Genomic DNA, 22,229 nt, shown 5'->3' on the forward strand with positions numbered 1-22,229 from the left:
CTTAAAATCCATTAGACTTTTAACTGAAAGCAGGATGAGAGAGCTTATCACTTCCAAACTAGTTATCCTGCATCGGCTTCCTGTCTCTTTTCCGACTGATGTTCAGGTTCTCCTACTTATTTTGAAAGCTCTCAATGGTCTGGGACCAGAGTACATCACAGAATTGCTTTGGCTTCATAATCTTGCTCGAGCTCCCAGGTCTTCTTCTGCCAGTCTCTCAAACTTAAACAACATCCCTCAAAAGATAATTGGCTGGTCAGCTTTTTTGTACCACAATCCTAAACTGTGGAATTCAAAACCTAAAACTATAAGGGATGCATTCAGCTGACACTTTTAAAGTCCAGCTCAAAACCTTGCAATAACTAACATCATTCTGTCTTTTATATCATGTTTGCACTTTATCCCACTGTAAAGTACTTCGAACTCCATTGTATGGAAAGTGCTCTATAAATAAGTCAAAGTAAATACGTAAAATAAAGCAGATCAGGCAGCATGAGTGAGGAGGGAACAGAGTCAATGTTCCAGGTTAAAAAGTCAGGCAGGCAGGATTTCAAATCAAAATTTCAACTACCCCCCCGCCAACCCCCACAGATGCTGCCTGATTTGTCACGTCAGTAGAATAATAGAGCACTACAGAACAGAACCAGCCCCTTTGGCCTTTCCAGTTCGTGCCAACCTATTTTTCTGCCTAGTCCCATCTAGCTGCACCGTCACTCTCCATAATGTCACATCCACATACTCATCCAAACATCTCTCAGATGTTGCAATTAAGGTTGGGTGGGATTACAACTAAAAGTCATGGGTTAAGGATGAAAGGTGAAAAGTTTAAGGGGAACATGGGAGGAAACGTCTTCTCTCACTGGCTCCAAGGAGGCCAATCACTTTCATATTTTTTGGGATTGCCCTAAATTAAGTTTATATTGGAAAGGTATTCACAGAATCCTTAATTAAGGTACTTAAGACTCAGATACCTCTGAACTTACAGACTCTCTATTTGGGGCATGTATTGTTTTTGGAACAGAAGAAAGACATAAAGCTGCTGCAGGTCCTTTTAGCGGCAAGTAAGAAATCAATCTCCAGAAAGTAGCTAAATCCAACATCACCAATATTAGAAGATTGGCATGAAATTATTTTGGAAATATTTAATATGGAAAAGATGACTTACTCTCTGAGAATTCAAAAAGAAATATTTTATCAAATTTGGAATAAATGGATTGAACTTATAACCCCAATGTGAGCAGACTTCATATGACGCTGCTTAAGGTTCACACTGATTTCCTCATCAATGTAGTTATAGTGTTAACGTAAGCTCCCTTGGTTAGAATGTTCACTGTTTTATTTATGGAGAACATGGAATTAATACAGGTAAAGGAAAAGATTTGGGGAAAAAAATGATAAAATGAAGTAAATAAGTACACAGGGATTGGATAAGTTTGCCTGTGGGTAGGAGCAAATATGAACATTTACTTGTGAATGTATAAATATATACAGATTTATACATATATAAAAAAAATGGAAAAGGTTTTTATATGCAAAAAAGTTTGTCTAATACTTATGAATACCTTTCCCAAATAAAAAAATAAAATATATAAAAAAAGAGTGCAGAGAAAATTCACAAGGATGTTGCTGGGATTTGAGAACCTGACTTATAGGGAAAAGTTGAAAAGGTAAGCACGTTGTTCCCTGAAACAGAGGAGAATGAGTAGAGATTTTACACAGTGGGAGGTAACCTTCATCAGGTAACCTCTTGGCCTTCTCTGCTCCAAAGAAAACAGCCTCTCTGAATAACTGAAACAAATAATTCCAGGCAACATCCTGGTGAATCTCATCTACACTTTCTCCAATCACTTCCTTCCTATATCTTGCTGACCAGAACTGTGTATAATATCCAGCCATGGCCTATCCAATGTTTCATCAAATTGTCATCATCATCATGTGCCATGCCCAGTTTGAGCTTTGACTGCCATGGCCCACACACTCCTGTTTCGGATCAAGTAGATCAATTCATTGGTATTCATTTCCAGTTCTCTGGCTGCTGCCTCCATTATCATTTGTCTTTGCCTTCCTTTTGCTTTCTTCTCTTCAATCTTTCCCAATAATTTTGGCGCTGCCAAAGTTGTACCAACATGTCTCCTGCCCCACTAGAGGCCCGAATATACTTGACCACTGCTACACAGCAGTCAAGGATGCCTACCGTTCCGTCCCACGACCTCACTTCGGAAAATCAGACCATCAGGCCTTACTCCTCCTCCCAGCTTACAAACAGAAACTGAAGCGGGAGGTCAAGGTGTCAAAAGTAGTGTTGCATTGGACGGAGGAAACGGATGAGGTCCTCTGTGACTGCTTTGAATCGGTGGACTGGTTAGTATTCAAGGACTCGGCAGCTAACCTCGATGAGTATGCCTCAGCTGTCACGGACTTTATTTGGAAATGCACAGAGGACTGTGTGTCTCGCAAGATGATCTGGGTATTCCCTAACTGGAAACCTTGGATGAATTATGAGGTCAAGTCCCTTTTAAAGGCTAGAGCTGAGGCTTTTAGGTCCAGGGATACCAGTCGCTACACGGAATCCAGGCTGGAACTACGAAAAGCCATTAAGGGCGCCAAGAGGCAATATCGAGCCAAGTTGGAAGCCCAGGCTAACCAGAGGGATGCCAGTAGACTATGGCAGGGTCTAAATGAGATCACTGGGCGCAAAGAAAAGGTTGGGAATATCAATAACTGCGGCGCTTCTCTTCCTGACGAACTAAACGTATTCTACGCAAGATTCGAACAGAAGAGGAGTATCCTGCTCCCTCCGGATGAACTGGACCTGGTGGCATCAAGATTCATCGTCACCGAGGAGGACGTTAGAAGGGTCTTCCTGAAGATAAATCCAAGGAAGGCGACGGGCCTAGATGGCGTCCCAGGATGGGTTCTCCGGGCCTGTGAAAGCGAGCTAGCAGGAGTGTTTGCTGACATCTTCAACTACTCCTTGCTTCAGTCGAAGGTCCCCTCGTGTTTTAAGAAGGCAACGATAATCCCAGTGCTGAAGAAGAGCAAGGTGGTATGCCTGAATGACTATCAACCGGTGGCTCTGACATCAATTACTATGAAGTGCTTCGAGAGATTGGTTATGGCACACATCAACCACAGCCTACCGGTCAACCTCGCTGCTTTGCAATTCACCTACCGGAGCAACAGGTCAACGGCAGATGCCATCTCTCTGGCCCTACATTCCTCCTTAGAACACCTGGAGAATAAAGACGCATACGTAAGGCTCCTTTTCATTGACTACAGCTCTGCCTTTAATACCATCATTCCAAATAAACTGATTCCTAAGCTCCACAACCTGGGCCTTAGCACTCAGATCTGCAGCTAGATCTTCAACTTCCTCACAGACAGGACCCAGGCTGTAAAAATAGGGGACAAGCTCTCCTCTACAATCACTCTGAGCACCGGTGCCCCACAAGGCTGTGTACTCAGCCCTCTGCTGTACTCACTGTACACCCATGATTGTGTGGCCAAGTTTCCATCAAACTCAATATATAAGTTTGCCTATGACACAACAATTGTCGGCCGTATCTCGGGTAATGATGAGTTTGAGTACAGAGAGGAAATTAAGAACCTGATGGCATGGTGCAAAGACAATAACCTATCCCTCAATATCAGCAAGACGAAGGAATTGGTTGTTGACTTCAGAAGGAGTAGCGGACTGCACGACCCAATTTACATCGGTGGTGTCAAGTGGAACAGGTCAAAAGCTTTAAGTTCCTCGGGGTCAATATCACAAATGACCTGACTTGGTCCAACCAAGCAGAGTTCACTGCCAAGAAGGCCCACCAGTGCCTTTACTTCCTGAGAAAACTAAAGAAATTTGGCCTGTCCCCTAAAACCCTCACTAATTTTTATAGATGCACCGTAGAAAGAATTCTTCTAGGGTGCATCACAACCTGGTATGGAAGTTGTCCTGTCCAAGACCAAAAGAAGCTGCAGAAGATTGTGAACACGGCGCAGCACATCACACAAACCAATCTTCCGTCCTTGGACTCACTTTACACCGCACACTGTTGGAGCAGTGCTGCCAGGATAATCAAGGACATGATCCACCCAGCCAACACACTTCTCGTCCCTCTTCCCTCCAGGAGAAGGCTCAGGAGCTTGAAGGCTCATACAGCCAGATTTGGGAACAGCTTCTTTCCAACTGCTGAACGAATCCCAACCCGGATCTGGGCCGTACCCTCCAAATATCCGGACCTGCCTCTCAGTTTTTTTTTTGCACTACCTTACTTTCCATTTTTCTATTTTCTATTTATGATTTATAATTCAAATTTTTAATATTTACTAAATTTTACTATTTTTAATATTTTTAATATTTAATATTTGTAATGCAGGGAGTGGGAAGCGCAGAATCAAATATCACTGTGATGATTGTACGTTCTAGTATCAATTGTTTGGCAACGATAAAGCATAAAGTATAAAGTATAATTACCATGCATTCTAACTCCTCTTTCCTAATCTCATATCCAATGAAGTTACATTGCCTTTTCATGATCTCATACATTATTTCTCTTTTTGTGCTTGGTCTGTTCATGACATCCTCATTAGATATTTGTTTCATCCATGCTATTCTTTGCATCCTCCTCAAAAACCACATCTCCGCTGCTTCAAATCGTTTCCTCATGTTAATCACGTTTCAATCACATTTCCCCAAATTGTACCTAATCTTCTGTTCCTATATTCACTGGCTCAGCTAATAAAGTTAAGAATTGTGTATGACTTTGTAATCATACCAGCCACATATTGCAACCTTCAGAGACCACTGGACACGTACACCAAGATCCCTTTCTTTCTCAGTACTCCCTAGAATCCTAGCACTCATTGTCCTCAGCCTATCCTTATGACTCTTCCCAGAATGTGTCACATGGCTTCCTTCAAGATTCAATTCCATGTGCTGTTTCACCACCAATCCTACCTACTGATTAGTATTTTGCACGGCTAAAGATGATCTTTCTCATTGTTGTAACTGTGAACAAAGTCACCAGAGAGACACTGACGCTGGAGATAAATAAGTATTCATTCATCACAACATTCCGGAAGCACCATTGGTTAGAGGCTCACGAATCTAAAAGTACACCACATTTTTATATTCTTAAGATCAAAGTTAACAGTCGGCGATTCAATACAATTTCAATAGTTACAATGACATTGTTTACTTCAACATCTGGGTTGACAAATGATTTCTTTGAGATATAGTATATATTTATAGTGGAAGCACATTGTAAGATACCTCCAAACATTCAAAACCTTGTCACAACAGAAAGCCACACACTCAAAAGTAACGTTGTCAATACTGTCTCTAAGTACACAAAAACTATTGATTGTCTATACCTGTGACCATGTTTGATATACTAAGTGTTAACATCCATCTGGTCTGCCAGCTTGAACTCAAGTCATAATGATGCAAATAACTTAGCCAATATGACTTTGTTTTATGCAAGCCAATTAACACAGCCCCAACATCTTAATGGTTGGCTCATGCATATGCAGATATCGCATGGTCACCATTTTGCAAACCATATCTCAGTCTGTGGGCTTTTAACCAGTTTACTGCTTGCAATTTACAATAAAAACTGAAGACTGATTCTTATTTGAAGTAATATCTACTATATTCATATAACTCTTGAATACTCCTTAACATACCTTCCTCTTGGCCCCAGACAGAAATCTGTCGCAGGAAAGCCAAATATTAAGGAGGATCTAATTAAGTAGGGCAGCAAAAATACCCTTCATGTTGGATCCTTTCTCCAATTACTAACCTATTATGTCTCTATGTACATCTACATTATCATCCCTAACTGGCTAGCTAAAGATTAAGCTAGATTAAGCAGAAAAGGCAATAAAACATTACAGAAATTTGATCATATCTTCCTCTTGGATATTTTTGTCCTCTCACTGTCAAACGGTCTTTAAAATACAGTTTTGCCATTCTTGTGTTTGTTGCTTCCTCCCCCGTTGACCCACCACAGTTTAATCATATCCTTACCTTTGTCCATTTATCCTCTGATAGCTAAAACTCAGCAGTGGCTATCAGTAGTTATTCTGTGGGCAGGGGCCATCAGCAAGCTGACTATATCAGACTCACAGACAACTGCTCACTTTCCACACCATGACAAAAGATTGTCAGAATAATCTGACAAATCTCTCAGACCCTTTGATCAATGTACAGGAGGGCTGGGGTGGTCTCTATTCGAATGTCTACAAGGAACTCACCCTAGTGACACCCCCTCCTGGATTGTCCTTTCGCTCGCTGACCCTGCTGAGAAAAACAACTCATTTGTTCACACACCTATTCCAGGTTCGGGGTCAATGCCTATAGACGCTGTGTGTAATTTCTTCTCCTTCCCAGTGTGTCTTGCCATCAAGGTTTTAGAACTTGATGTCTCTGCCGTAACTCAGATCCTTTCCCATCTATTTTCCCCAATATCTTTCTATTCTAATCCATACAACTAATCATCTACCATCCAGAAACAATTTCAGTTGCTGCATTACTTTAACACTTTATTACAGTTGCTGACGCACTCTCTCCGTGCCTACTGAATTTGTATTTCCGTTGTCTTTCAGCTGTGGGTCTACTTGTATCAGGAGTGGCCAGATGTGAAGCAGCAGGCTGGCGTTCATCACTTAGATTCTCTAAAATGACATTGTTAATGGGTAGACCTGATCCCTTGTTTTGTCTGTGGGGGCAACAAGAAGGTGGGTCATACAGTCCAGTGTTTCCACTGGCTGCCTGACCGGGTCTGCACACTGACGCAGGCGTCATCTGTCACCTGTGTGAGCTGCCTTAATGACAATTGTCCAGTAGCACTCATATCCACAATGACGAACTGCCTTCAGAGGTTGGTCATGGTTAGAATGAACTCCAGCTCAGCAAGGACCCGGACCCACTACAATTTGCCAATCACCACAATAGGTCAACGGCAGACCTAATCTCATTGGCTCCTCGCACGGCCTTAGATCACCTAGACCATACAGGATGCTGTTTGTTACCATAGCTCAGCGTTTAACACCATCATTCCCACAGCTCTGATAGAAAAGCTACAGAACCTGGGCCTCTGTATCTCCCTCTGCAATTAGATGCTCAACTTCCTAACCGGAAGACCACAATCTGTGTGGATTGGTGATGACATATCCTCCTTGCTGACGATCTGCACTGGTGCACCTCAGGGGTGTGTGCTTAGCCCACTGCTCTACTCCCTCTATGCACATGACTGTGTGGCTCAGTATAGTTGAAATGCCATCTATAAATTTGCTAATGATACAACCATTGTTGGTAGAATCTCAGATAGAGGACATATAGCAGCACGATATACCAGCTAGTTTAGTGGCACTGCAGCAACAATCTTGCACTCAATGTTAGTAAGACAAAGGAGCTGAATGTGAACTTCAGAGAGGGTAAGACGAGGGAACACAAACCAATCCTTATAGAGGGATCAGAAGTGGAGAGAGGGAGCAGTTTCAAGTCCCGGGTGTCAAGCAAGATCTCTGATGATCTAACCTGGTCCCAACATATTGATGCAGGAATAAAAAGGAAGAAAGACAGTGGTTATATTCCATTAGGAGTTTTGAAGAGATTTGGTTTCTCACCTAAAACACTCTAAACTTCTATACATGCTCCATGGAGGGGCGTTCTGAGAGGCTGCATCACTGTCTGGTATGGGGAGAGTTGGGGGAGGGGGGGCTACTGCACAGGACTGAAAGAAGCTACAGAAATTTGTAAAGTTAGTCAGCTCCATCTTGGGTACTAGCTTTCGTAGTATCCAAGACACCTTCAAGGAGCAGCGCCTCAGAAAGGACCCTCACACCACCCCCCCCCACCCCCGGACATGCACGCTTCTCATTGTTACCATTAGGAAGGAGATACAGAAGCCTGAAGGCACACACTTAGGACCAGCTTTCCCCTCTGCTATACGATTTCTAAATGGATATTGAACCCATGAACACTACCTCATTTTTAAAATATATATTAATTTGATTTTTGCATTATTCTTAATCTATCTACTAAACATATGTACACTGTATTTACTGTAATGATTTACTTATTTTTCTTTCTATATTATCCTGTATTGCATTGTACTGCTGGGACTAAATTAACAAACTTCACAACACATGCTGATGCTAATAAACCTGATTCTGATCCTATCCACCTGGGAGCCGTTTCAGGCAGCTCCCTTAATATGCCTTGGTCACTCAGCTGTGGGAGGAACATCTTCCCTCCCTCCGTCTCTCTCTCATCTGCAATATGTTGCTGCTGTTTTTCTTGATCTATCCCTCAACGCATTAACCTGGTTGTAGTTGACCTTCACATCTCCATTTAATTGAACTAAATTGGCTCCAATTAGTTTCTTTTTCTTCAAATTCTGTCTTGTGTTCTTCTGTTGCATCTTTGCCCCATGATCTGCACATTCTTGTCCTTTCTGCTCCTTACTCTGCCCTTTTGGTGTGTCTTTACATTAACTGTTGCTCCCTCTGCAGGCAACTGCTCTGCTTCTACATTTCTAGTCGATATTAGGGCCCTACTCCTGGGACTTTCTGACATGACTCCCACACTGTTCCTGCTGCCTCGCTGTGGGCCATGGTGCCTGCTTTGTGGATCATACTTGTTTGTTGTCCCTGTCATGTCCATGTGATTTCTCCCTCTCCTGAATCTATGATAGCACATACCCTATGTAGTGCACCTATCTCCATTTCAGTACCTCACTGTTTGGGCATACCCAAAATTCCACAGGATACTGCACTCCCTCAATTTGAAATATTGAGGCTTACTTCTCCCTACCCTTTACGACCGGCACTGGTAATGTAAATCCCTTCTCCAGTCGTGGGCAAGGGTAGGTCAGTTATTGACACTGATGAGCCCGTGTCCACTAACATATCATACTGCTGGCCCCACTCCCTAATAAACCTTTCCACTACATCTATGGGTGACCACTACTGGCAATGGGGGCTGCTGCCAGCCATTTCTCGAACATGGATGCTATATTTAACAGCTCTATAAGCTGGTCAGAGGTTAAATTGGACAGAAAGGGCATTGTCATTTCTGCCTGTTTCCTTCCTCCCTTTTTAGAGCACTGCCTCCAACCATGGTCTGACAGGCCACAGCTGTATCAAATCATCTCCTTTATCCTTCTGCGTCTATTCTGGCAGTTTCTTGCTAGGGGCCCTGGTTGCTGGCACACAAAACAAATCTCTGTGCCTTCACAGCAGCTACATCCATTACAGTTACTTTGTGACTTATCTTCCCCCTCTCCGTTTTATCTCCCAGCCCATGCTACTATCGTGGGATGGGTTGATCCTACTGCTATCCCAAATCTAAAACTTCTTGGTGAGCTTAACTTCGGGCTTCTTTCAGCATTTTCAGGAAGACTGGATTATCCCTCTCTGGATTGTCCAGCCCTATGTACTCCTCATATAGTATGCTCAATATTAACACCCTGTATAACACCATGGCTGGCTTATCAGTTCTCTGAACCGCTGACATTATCATTCCCCAGTTACCCTCACCTCCACTAGTTGCTGCCTCACTTCACCTTTAAAGAAATGATCTCTCTCTTCTTTACTGACATCACCAGTAGTTATCCATCTACCATCCCACACACCCTGTCTCACATATTCCTCAAGCATTTTGCTTTACCCAACACATGTATATCTTTGGAATACACCTGGTGAATTTCAATCATTTCCTTGCATCAGAATTCTGAATTCCCACAAGCAACATTAAGTGAGGGCAGTTCATACGAATTGCTCTGCTTTTCCCTGGGGTGAAGCGTCTGTGAATGGTAGTAATCGGGGTCAAGGGCTGGCTGGGATTCTCAGGATTCTCAACATGTCGTTGTCTGACCTCAACAGATGCCATGCTAACAGCTTTCCTTAGTTACAGCCTTTCACTCAATATAAAATTCCCTTTCATATAAAAGTCTGTTACTCCAAAAAGTTTCAAACTTATTCTTAAAACACACAAACACACGCACAAACGAACATACTACTACACAGTATCCCAAGTATACACGTATCCCTCTGATATCCTGAACAGTCAGTAGCCGTAACTAGTGGCCCTGCCTCACCAAACTACCCAAAAACTGTCTGATTGTTGGTCCGTTATACATACACACACACAACTTTTATATCTACCAGTTCAGCTCTCTGCCATGTTCTTTGATACTTTGCCATCCCATGGTCATTGAACAGACCATGTGAACTCTGACCTAAGCATTGGTGCTAGTCTTAAAAATACTCACCACCTTAGACCACTTAAATCGCTGGCCACACAGTGGGTCACAAATGTATCCCAGACGAGGCCCCAAACATTGAGACTGTGAACTAAGTCACTGGAGAGACACTGAAACTGGTGATATAGAAGTCTTTTTCATCACAAAAAACAGACCACCATTCTGGAGTCACCTTTGGTAAAGGCTCCCAAACCCAAAAATACATCACATTTTTATACCTTTAAAGTCAAAGTTAACAGCAGCTGATTCAATACAATTTCAATAGTTACAATGACTGTTTACTTCAATACTTTGAGTTGACAAATGGTTCCATTGAGGTACATAATTACAGTGGAAGCATATTGTAATTGATAAGGCACCTCTGAAGATTCAAACACCTTTGCTGCAAGAGAGTAATTGCCACAGATATTCTAAAAACTTCCCATGACAGAGAGCCAGGCACCCAAATTTAATATTGTCAAGGTGCACAAATATCCTGAGTACTCAAAACTATTGATTACCTATATCTGTGACCATGTTTGATACACTAAGTGACAACATCAGTCTGATCTGACAGCTTGAACTCAAGTCACAATGGTGCAAAGCCAATTAACACTACCCCATTGTCTTAACATTAGGCCCTTGCATGTGCAAATGCTTCATGGTCACCATTGTGCAAATCATATCTCTTAGCTTGTGGGCTTTTAACTTCAGTTTACTGCTTGCAGTTTACAATAAAAACTGAAGACTGGTTCCAGTTTGAATTAATAGCAGATATTTTCACATAACTCCAGAATACTCCCTGACTCACTGCCAGCAATCTTTAGATTAGATTATGAGGACACGCAGTCCTCTCTTATTGTCATTTAGTAATGCATGCATTAAGAAATGATACAATGTTCCTCCAGAATGATATCACAGAAACACAAGACAAACCAAGACTAAAAATAACTGACAAAAACCACATAATTATAACATATAGTTACAACAGTGCAAAGCAATACCGTAATTTGATAAGAACAGACCATGGGCACAGTAAAAAAAAACAGTCTCAAAGTCTCTCGAAAGTCTCATCATCTCACGCAGACAGTAGAAGGGAGAAACTCTCCCTGCCATGAGCTTCCAGTGCCGCAAACTTGCTGATGCAGCACCCTGGAAGCACCCGACCACAGTCGACTCTTGAGTCCATCCGAAAACTTCGAGCCTCCAACCAGCCCTCCGACACCGAGCACTGAGCACCATCTCTGTCGAGTGCTTCGACCCCGACCCCGGCCCCGGCAACAGGCAATAGGCAAAGCCAAGGATCTGGGGCCTTCCCCTCCAGAGATTCTCGATCGCACAGTAGCAGCGGCAGCGAAGCAGGCATTTCAGAAGTTTCTCCAGATGTTCCTTCGTGCTTCTTACGTCTGTCTCCATCAAATCAGGATTGTGCACGGCCCCTATTTAACAAATACTATATCATTTCGGAGCCGCCACACGTGCTGCATCGTGCCGCCATCTTCTCCTCCCCTTCTTTGAGTCATTTGCAAAGTTACTGTCTAAGTACTTGCTCATCCAGAAGCACGGGTCGCAGCACTAATTGCTGTGGTGCTCTGTTGGTCAGAGCCCATACTTCCTTCAAACACATCACCTGCCATTAGCAACCTTCACGATCTTCTCTCGTGGCCAACATCAAAACTATTTACATCACTGACACTACCAGTGTTCTCTCTATTCCATCCCTTCTGCAAATTAAAACACTCTCAGCTTCAACTTTGTCTAGATCCGATGAAAGGTGATTGTTCTGAAATATTTTCCTTGACAGATGCTGAATATTTCTGCTCTTACTCTGGTGTACAATTGACTGTTATCATTAAAAATCTGATTTGATTTGATCAGTGATTCTTCTATCCTAGTGTAGTAATGATTTTGATTCTGTACACTTGGGTATCTAAGTTAAAGGAATTAATTATTTAAAGAATGTAGCATTTTTCATTCATTTTATCTTAAATAATTGTTGAACAACATCCACCAATGAACATACACTCAGTGACCACTTTATTCGGTACCTCCTGCACCTAATAAAATGGTCACCGAGTGTATTTTTATGGTCTTCTACTGCTGTAGCCTATCCACTTCAAGTTTCAATGTGTTGTGCGCTCAGAGCTGCTTTCCTGCACACCACTGTCGCAAGGCGCAGTAATTTGACTTACTGTCAGCCAGAACTAGTCTGTCCATTATCCTCGGCCCTCTCTCATTAACAAGGCGTTTTTGCCCACAGAAGCTGCCACTGACTGGATGTTTTTCACACCATTCTCTGTGAACTCTGGAGAATGTTTTGAGTGAAAAATCCAGGAGGTCCAGTGTGAGAATAGAAACATAGAAAATAGATGCAGGAGTAGGCCATTCGGCCCTTCGAGCCTGCACCGCCATTCAGTATGATCATGGCTGATCATCCAACTCAGAACCCTGTACTTGCCTTCTCTCCATACCCCCGATCCCTTTAGCCACAAGGGCCATATCTAACTCCCTCTTAAATATAGCCAATGAACTGGCCTCAACTGTTTCTTGTGGCAGAGAATTCCACAGGTTCACCACTCTCTGTGTGAAGAAGTTTTTCCTCATCTCGGTCCTAAAAGGCTTCCCCTTTATCCTCAAACTGTGACCCCTCGTTCTGGACTTCCCCAACATCGGGAACAATCTTCCTGCATCGAGCCTGTCCAATCTCTTTAGGATTTTATACGTTTCAATCAGATCCCCCCTCAATCTTCTAAATTCCAACGAGTACAAGCCCAGTTCATCCAGTCTTTCTTCATATGAAAGTCCTGCCATCCCAGGAATCAATCTGGTGAACCTTCTTTGTACTCCCTCTATGGCAAGGATGTCTTTCCTCAGATTAGGGGACCAAAACTGCACACAATACTCCAGGTGTGGTCTCACCAAGGCCTTGTACAACTGCAGTAGTACCTCCCTGCTCCGGTACTCGAATCCTCTCGCTATAAATGCCGGCATAGGTTGAGTGAACTCGGCCTTTTCTCCTAGGAGTGACGGAGGATGAGAGGTGACCTGATAGAGGTGTATAAGATGATGAGAGGCATTGATTGTGTGGATAGCCAGAGGCTTTTTCCCAGAGTTGAAATGGCTAACACGAGCGGGTATAGTTTTAAGGTGCTTGGAAAAGGTAACAAGGGGAGGTCAGGGGTAGGTTTTTCAGATAAAGAGTGGTGGGTGCGTGGAATGCCCTGCCAGCAGCAATGGTGGAAGTGGATACAATAGGGTCTTTTAAGAGCCTCTTAGATAGGTACATGGAGGTTAGAAAACTAGAGGGCTATGCGCTAGGGAAATTTTAGGCAGTTTCTAGAGTAGGCTACATGGTCGGCACAACATTGTGGGCCGAAGGGCCTGTAATGTGCTGTAGATTCCTATGTTCTATGTTCTATCAGCAGTTTCTGAGATATTCAAACCACCCTATCTAGCACCAACAAACATTCCACAGTCAATGTTCAAGTTTATTGTCGTCTGACAGTACATATATACAACCAAACGAAACAGCATTCCTCCACACCATGGTTCACCCCAACACATACATCACACACAGCACATAAATATAATTCAAAATGGATGTAAAGTGTGAAGTACACGTCAACAGTAAACAGCTCACTGTCCTGGTGATGAGACCTCGTTAGTGGCGAGGTATTCATTAGTCTCACAGCCTGGGGACGAAGCTGTTACCCAGTCTACCAGTCCTAGTCTTGATAGTCCTGATCAAAACCACTTATATCACGTTTCTTCCCCATTCTGATGTTTGGTCTGAACAACAATTTAACCTCTTGACCCATGTCTGCATGCTTTTATTGAGTTGCTGCTACATGATTGGCCAATTAGATATTTGCATTGATGATGTACCTAATAAAGTGGCCACCACATTTATCACATTGTATCCTTCTCAATTAGCTAACTTCATAGTGGTTTGTAGTTTTTGCGTGCAACATCCCAATCCCTTTGATTCGGCATCTGAATATCTTCAAGGTACATTGTGTTTCTAACTTCAGCTCCAGCCTTTGTGTGCCTGCATAGCCCCTTTGTATTTTTCTAAGCCATACTTCACCTTGGATGCCTTTTTCACATGTCAAGATCAGACATATTGACATTAAGTGAGTGACTCTCTAATTTCTTAGCTTCTTTCAGATAACATAATGTGTGACAATTATAGTGTATACAGCATTCAACTCTACTTAAGTGACTACGTCCTTAAAAGACTTCTTCCCTCTAACAGACATTCCACCCTGCAAAAACTCATTTCAGGGAGGTATCACCCACACCCCACCCCCACAACCCCATATCCCCCCACCCCACCCGTCGACCTCCAAGGGTGTATGTAATACTTTGTTTAGTGATTTTGTCTAATCTGTAAACCAAGTTGGGTATATGCAGAAAATATGACATTAAAATATGTACTTATATTATCATATTCATTCCATTACAACTTTAAGTAAGTCTACAGGGAGTTTGGCCTCATCACGTAGGACATCAATAGCGTAGCTCCTTAGCAGCCAGCTAGATTAAATAATGTTAGCTATGCTAATGAATGAATGACACCTGTTAAACTCACCTCAACATGTCTTTTACATTTTAACCCACCATGGGCAATAGAAAAGTCACTGTTGCAAACAGTGCAGCGAGCAACACTGTCATTATTTTTGAGGTCAACTGTAAAGCCCGCCCACGGGGAAAACTGATAGGTCTACTTAGCAGGGGTCCCCAACATTTTTTGCGCCGCAGACCGGTTTAATATTGACAATATTCTTGCGGACCGGCCAACGGGGGGGGGGGGGGTGTTAAATGCAACTGCTACTCCTCACTTGATGAACAATTGTTGGTGTAGGATTCACGACGGAATATAGGTGATAAGTCAATAGCATCATAACATTTTAAGTAACGTTTGGATATTAAACACACAGCACATATTTTCCCCGTATGAACATATAAAATCATTGCAACACACCAATATCGCTGAATCAGTGGGAGCCCTGGGCTTGTTTTCCTGCAACAAGACGGTGCCATCGAGGGGTGATGGGATACAGCGATACTCGAAGGGGGTTCCTTATGTCCAGTCTATTCCGCAATTTAGTTTTCGTTGCATTCATTGCAGAAAACTCTGCTCCGCAGCGATATGATTTTGGAAATGGAAGCAAAGTTTTCAATGCTTTCGTGGCTATCTCAGGATATTCAGCCTTCACTTTGATCCAGAAATCCAGCAGAGATGTTAGGTCAAACAGACTTTTCAGCCCGTCGTCATTTGCAAGCTCGAGGAGTTGATCTCCTTCCCGCACTGGCATGGATGACACGCGGGTAATAACCTCGCATGCGTTCAAGCTCAACAATGCGTGACAGGGAATGAGGAAAGGTGCAACTGACTCATATCGTTTCATATCGCCAAATCATATCGTTTCCTCGCAGCCCGGTGGTTGGGGACCGATCTTAGCACGAAGAGAGACCAATCGGGATGCTCGCTCTCCCTCTCCCTCTCTTTCTCAAAAAAAATCTATTTCCAGGATATTGTACATCATTTCCGGGCGTCAGAGAGCCACTATTGACATACGGGAGACTCGCGGAACTTCCGGGAGATTAAGGGAGTTGGGGATGCAGGAATTCACATTAAAAGGGTTGCTGGGCATGGGTGAGAGAGCACAAGTCCCGGTATTTTTAGCGTTTTTAAGGGGTACAGGGTTTTTTTTATAGAATATGACGAATAAACAGGAATAGGATACTAGGATGGTCAAAGATGGGAGGGTGAAGTGTAGGTTTGTATATATATATATATATATGTGTGTGTGTGTGTGTGCGCGCGATTGGGTGAAGGGATTTAGAATGTATGTCTAGTGCACATTCTGGAGCAGAGGGTGGCGGTAATGCACCATTAAGCTGGATGCCAACCGCCGTAAAACAAGATACAGACAGACAGACAGCACAGAACTTCCGGGAGAGGTGGGATGTCTGCTCTAAGGAGAGTTTCAAGCTTGTCCAGCTACTGGAATTGCCAGCTTTTATAGAGTAACCCTTTAGAAACCCTTTACAGGACAATATGGAACTAACTTTATGCATTTTTTCAGACAATGGATAAAATTAAGGTAATGATGTGTAGCATGTTAACTAATTTCTTTTTCAAAATTCAGTAAAATAAAAATCCTACACCAACAATTGTTCATTAAGTGAGGAGCAGCAGTTTGAATTTACGTAGCACCTGATTTTGTGGAAGACACTCTGCAGTAGGCTGGATGTATGAGTTAGTTGATCAGAACAAAGGTAAACCTCTCCCTAACTGGCACTTATGCAAACATTGAAGGATAATAAGGTTTGTCCAGGTATTTCAAGGCTCAAGTCAGGTAATTCAGTGCGTGTTGTAATTCAAACCTGGAACTATCTAGTCTGCAAGGGTTATTTAACTGCCAAGTTTACAGGAGAGCAGTTTGATAGTGAAAAGCAAATCAACAATCATATCAACAATCACAGAATATCAATTAAAACTGACCTGGCAAATGGAAACGGTTAGGGCCCTTTTTAAGGTGAACCAACATTTCAGATTCTGCTTAGTTTATCATCATATACACCAAGCTGCAATGAAATTCCTGGCTCATATGAAGTTGAGAGTAAACAGTATACATGATAATAATAAATACAAGAATAAAATGGTAAATTGCACTGCAGACTGAGGTGACAATAACAGAATCACCAATAGAGGGAGAATTAAGCATATAGGAAAATGGCACCACTACTGGAAAAGGGTGTGAAAGAGGTGATTGGTTCAGAAGTCTGAAAGCAGTGAGGAAGAAGCTGTTCTTGGGTCTGGTTGTCTGGGATTTCAAGCTCCTGTATCTTCTCCCAGAAGACAGAGAAGTGAAAAGGGTACGGCAGGATGGCAGGCATCCTTGATGTTTCTACCAGCCTTCTTGAAGCAATGTGCTGTCAAGATGGACTAGATGGAAGAAAGTGATGAACCTGTGATAAACTTGGCAGTGTTTACAACTCTCTGCAGGTTACTTTAGTTCAGAGCAAACCAGTTTCTATAACGAGTTCAAGAATCCTTGTGGACATGTCAAATTTATGTAAGCACTTTCTTGATCAGTGCTCCATTAAAGCGGACAGAGTTGTGTTCATTTCCCCCTTACTTCTTCAGGTCAAGAGCCAATAGTTGATTACAATAATGGAATAAATAATATATAATAATTCATTATTGGCAGGGAGAAGGCATGGAATGCTCTCTTCTTATTTTGCTGATCTTTGAGATGCTCCGGAGTATATTAGTTGCAATGACACACAATGAATTGAAGTTTTCTTCATCTACTTCTTCTCCTCCTGTTTCCAACATCTCTTCCTCTTCCTCCCATTTCCCTTGCTCGGCGTCTTCCTCTTTAAGGGAAGGAGAAACAGGTAGACTATTCTGATACTCAGCAAAGGCAAAGCAGAAGGAAGCTGCATGCAAGCTGTGGTATAAGCACCTTTATGGTGATGTAAGCAGCTCAGATGGTAATTACGATATCTACTCTGGATTAAAACCAAGGGGATCACAATGAAGTACTGCCAGTGTGCAAACCTGGTAGGTCACATGAGTTTGGGAATCAGTTTCCTGTATTGCAAACAGACAATGAAATCATGACTCTCCATCTTTCCCACACCTCTCATATAGATGCTCTTCCTCTCATTTCTTGTTGTCCTTGCCTGCATGGAGATGATGAAGAAAACTGAGTATGTTTGTCATTATTGCCTAAATTGAGACTTAACTCAATATTGAGATTCAAGGTTGCAGGGTTAATAAGAACACAGGAACAACATGGGAAAACAGGGATAGGGCACAACCCCTCAAGCCTGCCCTGTCATTCAATCATGTCTTGCCTGCCCATCTTCTGTATGAAGGCATGGAGTAGCTCAGGACAATGCACTAAATGTCACACACATGCAGCAAAATTTCAGCAATTGGATTTAGCTGAGTGGGGTCCTATTAGAGATTGCCCACATAATATTCTTGCAGAACTTGAATAATTCTCTTAATTATTTTGATGGACAGCAGTGTGAAACACTAGAATACATCGCCGCATCAAATTCAAATTTTAACCATGTATTTCCCAGTGAGATGATGTTTGCTCCACAAACAGACAAGCATCCTACCAAGAAAATTTTATTTTGTGTTTATTGTATACTTAGCAACATCTAGAATATGCTTTATTATGTAGCAAAATGTTTTTTTTACAAGAAAGCCTGCTTTGATCTTAACCTTGAAATTTGTAAGTCATCCTGCTTTGGTTTATTTTGAGTAGTGTTCTCCAATGTAACAGATAATCACACCAGATACTACAAATTTGAAGCAATGTTCTTCAAAAGAAAAATCAGGTAAAATGTTAAATATAGTCTGGGTTCCAGATAACACAGGATAACCACCCATTTGTTGCTAAATTATACAGCTGCTATCAGGCCATTCTGCTAAATTATATTTAACAGGCAGATTTTTATTCTTACTTATTCACTCCACAGAATACATTGACGTATTCCAGGCAGACACATATATTAGGGACACTCAAGAAACTCATAGATAGACAAATGGATGAAAGTAAAAAAGAGGGCTATGGGAAAGGGTTAGATTGACCTTACAGCAGGTTAAAAGGTCGGCGCAATATAATGTGCCAAATGGCCTGCTGTACTATTCTATGTTCTATAAGTACATTTAGTTGCATTCGGTCTTGCGTGATCAGAGAAATCATTTCTAAACTAGAGCATTAAAATGATGCACTCATTGCTATTAACCTCAAAGTTAATATTTAGGCAAAAGAAACAGTTCCACTAGGTTACCTACTGAGGAAACTTTGTCAACTGTTTCTAGTTTGGCATGTGGAGATGAAGAAAAAGCAGCCAGGGACCATCTCCCAACATGCTGAAGTATATCTCCTGATGGATAGATGAGTGAATGTCTATAGGGAAAATGTCTATACATTGGTTGAAAGTATCTATACACTATATATCCAGCAGTGAAGGGATAGGTAGGGGATGAGCTGGAACTGATTTTTTTAAAAACACCATCTCATTTGAGGAAGGGGAAAGAAGGAGAAGTGATAGAACATTCCACCTTGTTTCAAAAAAGATGGAATAAGCAAAAATGGATAACTTGCCAACTGGTCTACCTAAATCTTGGTAATGTTGGAAACAGTGCTTCCATTGAATGGAAATTAATAAATCTGCGGAATAACTTTTTAATTTGAGAGAGTCTATAGTGTGACTACAATGTTAGCTTGCATATAGTGCACAATTAAAGAAAAAGAAACCTTGTGCTCAGAACAAGTGGAAATTTACCATTCCAAATAACAAGCAAACAAGGCAATTTTTATTTTAACAGGTGTTGCAAGTTGTATACATAGTAATGCACATAACATTCACTTAAAAGAGTAAAAATTGTGATTATTACAAATCACTTAATCCATTCAAAATAATGCTTTTTTATAGGTAGCCAGGTACTATAATCTAACATTCCAAATGTGGAATATCTGGGAATATGCTAGTATGGGCTTCTTTTGCATGATGAAATTATAACTGTCCTTTGCCACAGACAGCATGCTTTTTCCAGACAATGAGAAAGGAATTACTACTTCCATTGGTTCACAAAATACTGCAGTTGAAAGAAAATCTGGCAGCATACTACACATTTTGTTTTATACTGTTAATAATAGAGAAAATATAAAAATACAGCAAATATGTAAAATCCATCTTAAAATTAATCTTATAAAAAGAGCCTGTATTTATTTCCTATTTTCTTATAGAAACATTACTGTCGTTTAAAAAGCCCTTACCAAAAGAATTGCAAAGATATGCACATCACAATTTCCAGCATAAAACTTTCAGCATCTGTGTATTTTTTGAAAGGTATTAAATAATGATGGTAAAGAGAAGCAGAATATTAAAAGTTAGATGTACAGAAAAAGTTATCCAGATTTTCTCGATTGATTTAAATTCAAGCTTTCTCAAATATACTGTAGATATTCTTCCAGTCTATAATCCTAACTACTGGCAATTAGACTGTATCACCACTATAAAAATACATTAAACAGTTTCTTAGAACTTCCTCTAAATACAAACCAAGTGACTTGAAATCATTAATCAGGTCATACTGTATATAAAACCGACTGCTAATCTGACTCCAAGACAATCCAATGATTGACACTGAGAGTTGGGCAGTGGTTTAAAGCTATCTTAGGGTACATGGGCTCTTGAACAGTACCCAATTTGTACATTCCGTATAACCCTGCAGTAATAATTTCCAATGTTTATATAATTTCCAATATATTTTCCAGCTTAAAATACATTTTCTTTCAAATGTCATTTGTCAATAGCTGAATGCAAGTAAAATTAACATATAAAATTCATATACTCCTTTGAAATATAATGTCACACTATATTAGAGCATAAATAGATCTAACCACAACGAGACATTATATTAATGGCAATAATTTTTTAAGCATGAAAGTATAGCTGAACATCTGACTGTGAATTCTTTGGGACTGCAAAATGGTCCCTACTAATCAAAATCCTATTCAAGCTGAGGGTGTATTTGCAGCGCCCTAACCTTACTAATTAAAGACAGCAGTAGACAACAAAAGAGGTTTCCACCCTGCACTGGAAGAATTGGTAGTCTCTGTCACTGGAAGATACGACTGTCAGTCCCTACTTCTGCTAAGCACTACAGAAAACATATTACATCAACCCCGATCTGTAGCGTGCTTAATGCTCGCAATACATGTCATTCCCTTTGATTGAAAATATCTATCTTAATTATGTACTGTCACTATTATTTTCTTTAATTTTGTCGGGACTTACAATTAAAAGCCTGTTAGGAGCATTGTTTTGTCTTTTCAATGAGCCATCAGGTCTGGAAAAATAGATACTACAGGCTTGAGAACCTGCCGCAACATAACCTGGCTGTGTACTGTTCAGTGCTTGTGTTATTTATGCAGATCTTACTTCACTGGCAAAAGGAAACATACTACCTCAGTTATTATTTTAATTTCTAAAATATTATAATCATCTTCTTCTGCAAATAGTTTTCATCACCGCATTACACGCGCTTCACTAATGATTAGTCTTGAGTGCCCATTTCTTGCCAGCAGTGCAATGATTTTCTCGTGAATATGCCACATCACGTATCATTCACAGAACTACGCGAACAAAAGTGCTCAGCTAGTAATTCACCTGCAAAGTAGCTGCAGCAGCTATCCTAGATCCAAACACACACCGATTTCATCCTGTTATCTGTTGATTAAACGCTATCCCTTGTCAATGCCTAATGTCAACACTAATGCATTGCCTGATGCTGTACTAGAAAGCAGTAAAATCCGTTTTTCCTCGTAATTTTAAGCAAAAATCATACCAAATATACATTACTTGCTTAGCAACGGAAAGAGCATCTCATTACGTTACCTGTACAATAATGGTCTGGGCAGGAATCATACTTCACCAGCTGGCTAAATCAAGTGCAAACCCCTCATGATTAGATTTGTAGTAACAGTCCGTAAGCCAATCACTGATTCATCACATCCCAGCACAAACAACAGTTGCTACAGTGAGATACTGCACACTTCATTTCCGTTCCACCCTCTGCCTCTCTCTCGGCACCAGACAGCTGCAGCCAACCAGCTACTGTTTCCCTGCTACTTAGGCTATTAAACCAACCCCTTTCTTTCCTTATCCTCCCCACGTACACACAAACACACTAATACCACACATATCAAGCAAGTGCTCAGCAAAGCGTTGTCAATTCTGCAGCTGTACCTCCCTGTCCCAGGGGGCTGTCCGTACACAAGCCTGATCGTTTCCGCACTCTCTGCTGCAGCAACGAGTTTCCTTCAGGCTGGGAAGCAGCATTATTAGAAATTTATATACATGATGCTGCAACTGCTGTGTGATATTTAGGTATAGGCAGTAGATGTAATTCAATGCATCTCTTAAGACATTTATCCTGAATTA

The 22,229-nt window shown here is 41.4% G+C and overlaps 1 protein-coding gene across 1 annotated transcript in view; it reads right to left on the minus strand.

Moving 5' to 3' along the window:
• LOC134344369 (E3 ubiquitin-protein ligase HECW1-like) overlaps nucleotides 1-21,805 on the minus strand; it is a 485,729-nt gene extending 463,924 nt beyond the window's left edge. Inside the window, exon 1 of the mRNA XM_063044047.1 lies at nucleotides 21,684-21,805. Coding sequence (XP_062900117.1) covers nucleotides 21,684-21,713 — 30 coding nt within the window. The 5' untranslated portion in view covers nucleotides 21,714-21,805. The remainder of the gene's footprint in view (nucleotides 1-21,683) is intronic.
• Nucleotides 21,806-22,229: the final 424 nt, after the last annotated feature.

The sequence above is a fragment of the Mobula hypostoma genome, chromosome 3 (genome assembly GCF_963921235.1).
Source record: "Mobula hypostoma chromosome 3, sMobHyp1.1, whole genome shotgun sequence".
Taxonomy (NCBI): Eukaryota; Metazoa; Chordata; class Chondrichthyes; order Myliobatiformes; family Myliobatidae; genus Mobula; species Mobula hypostoma.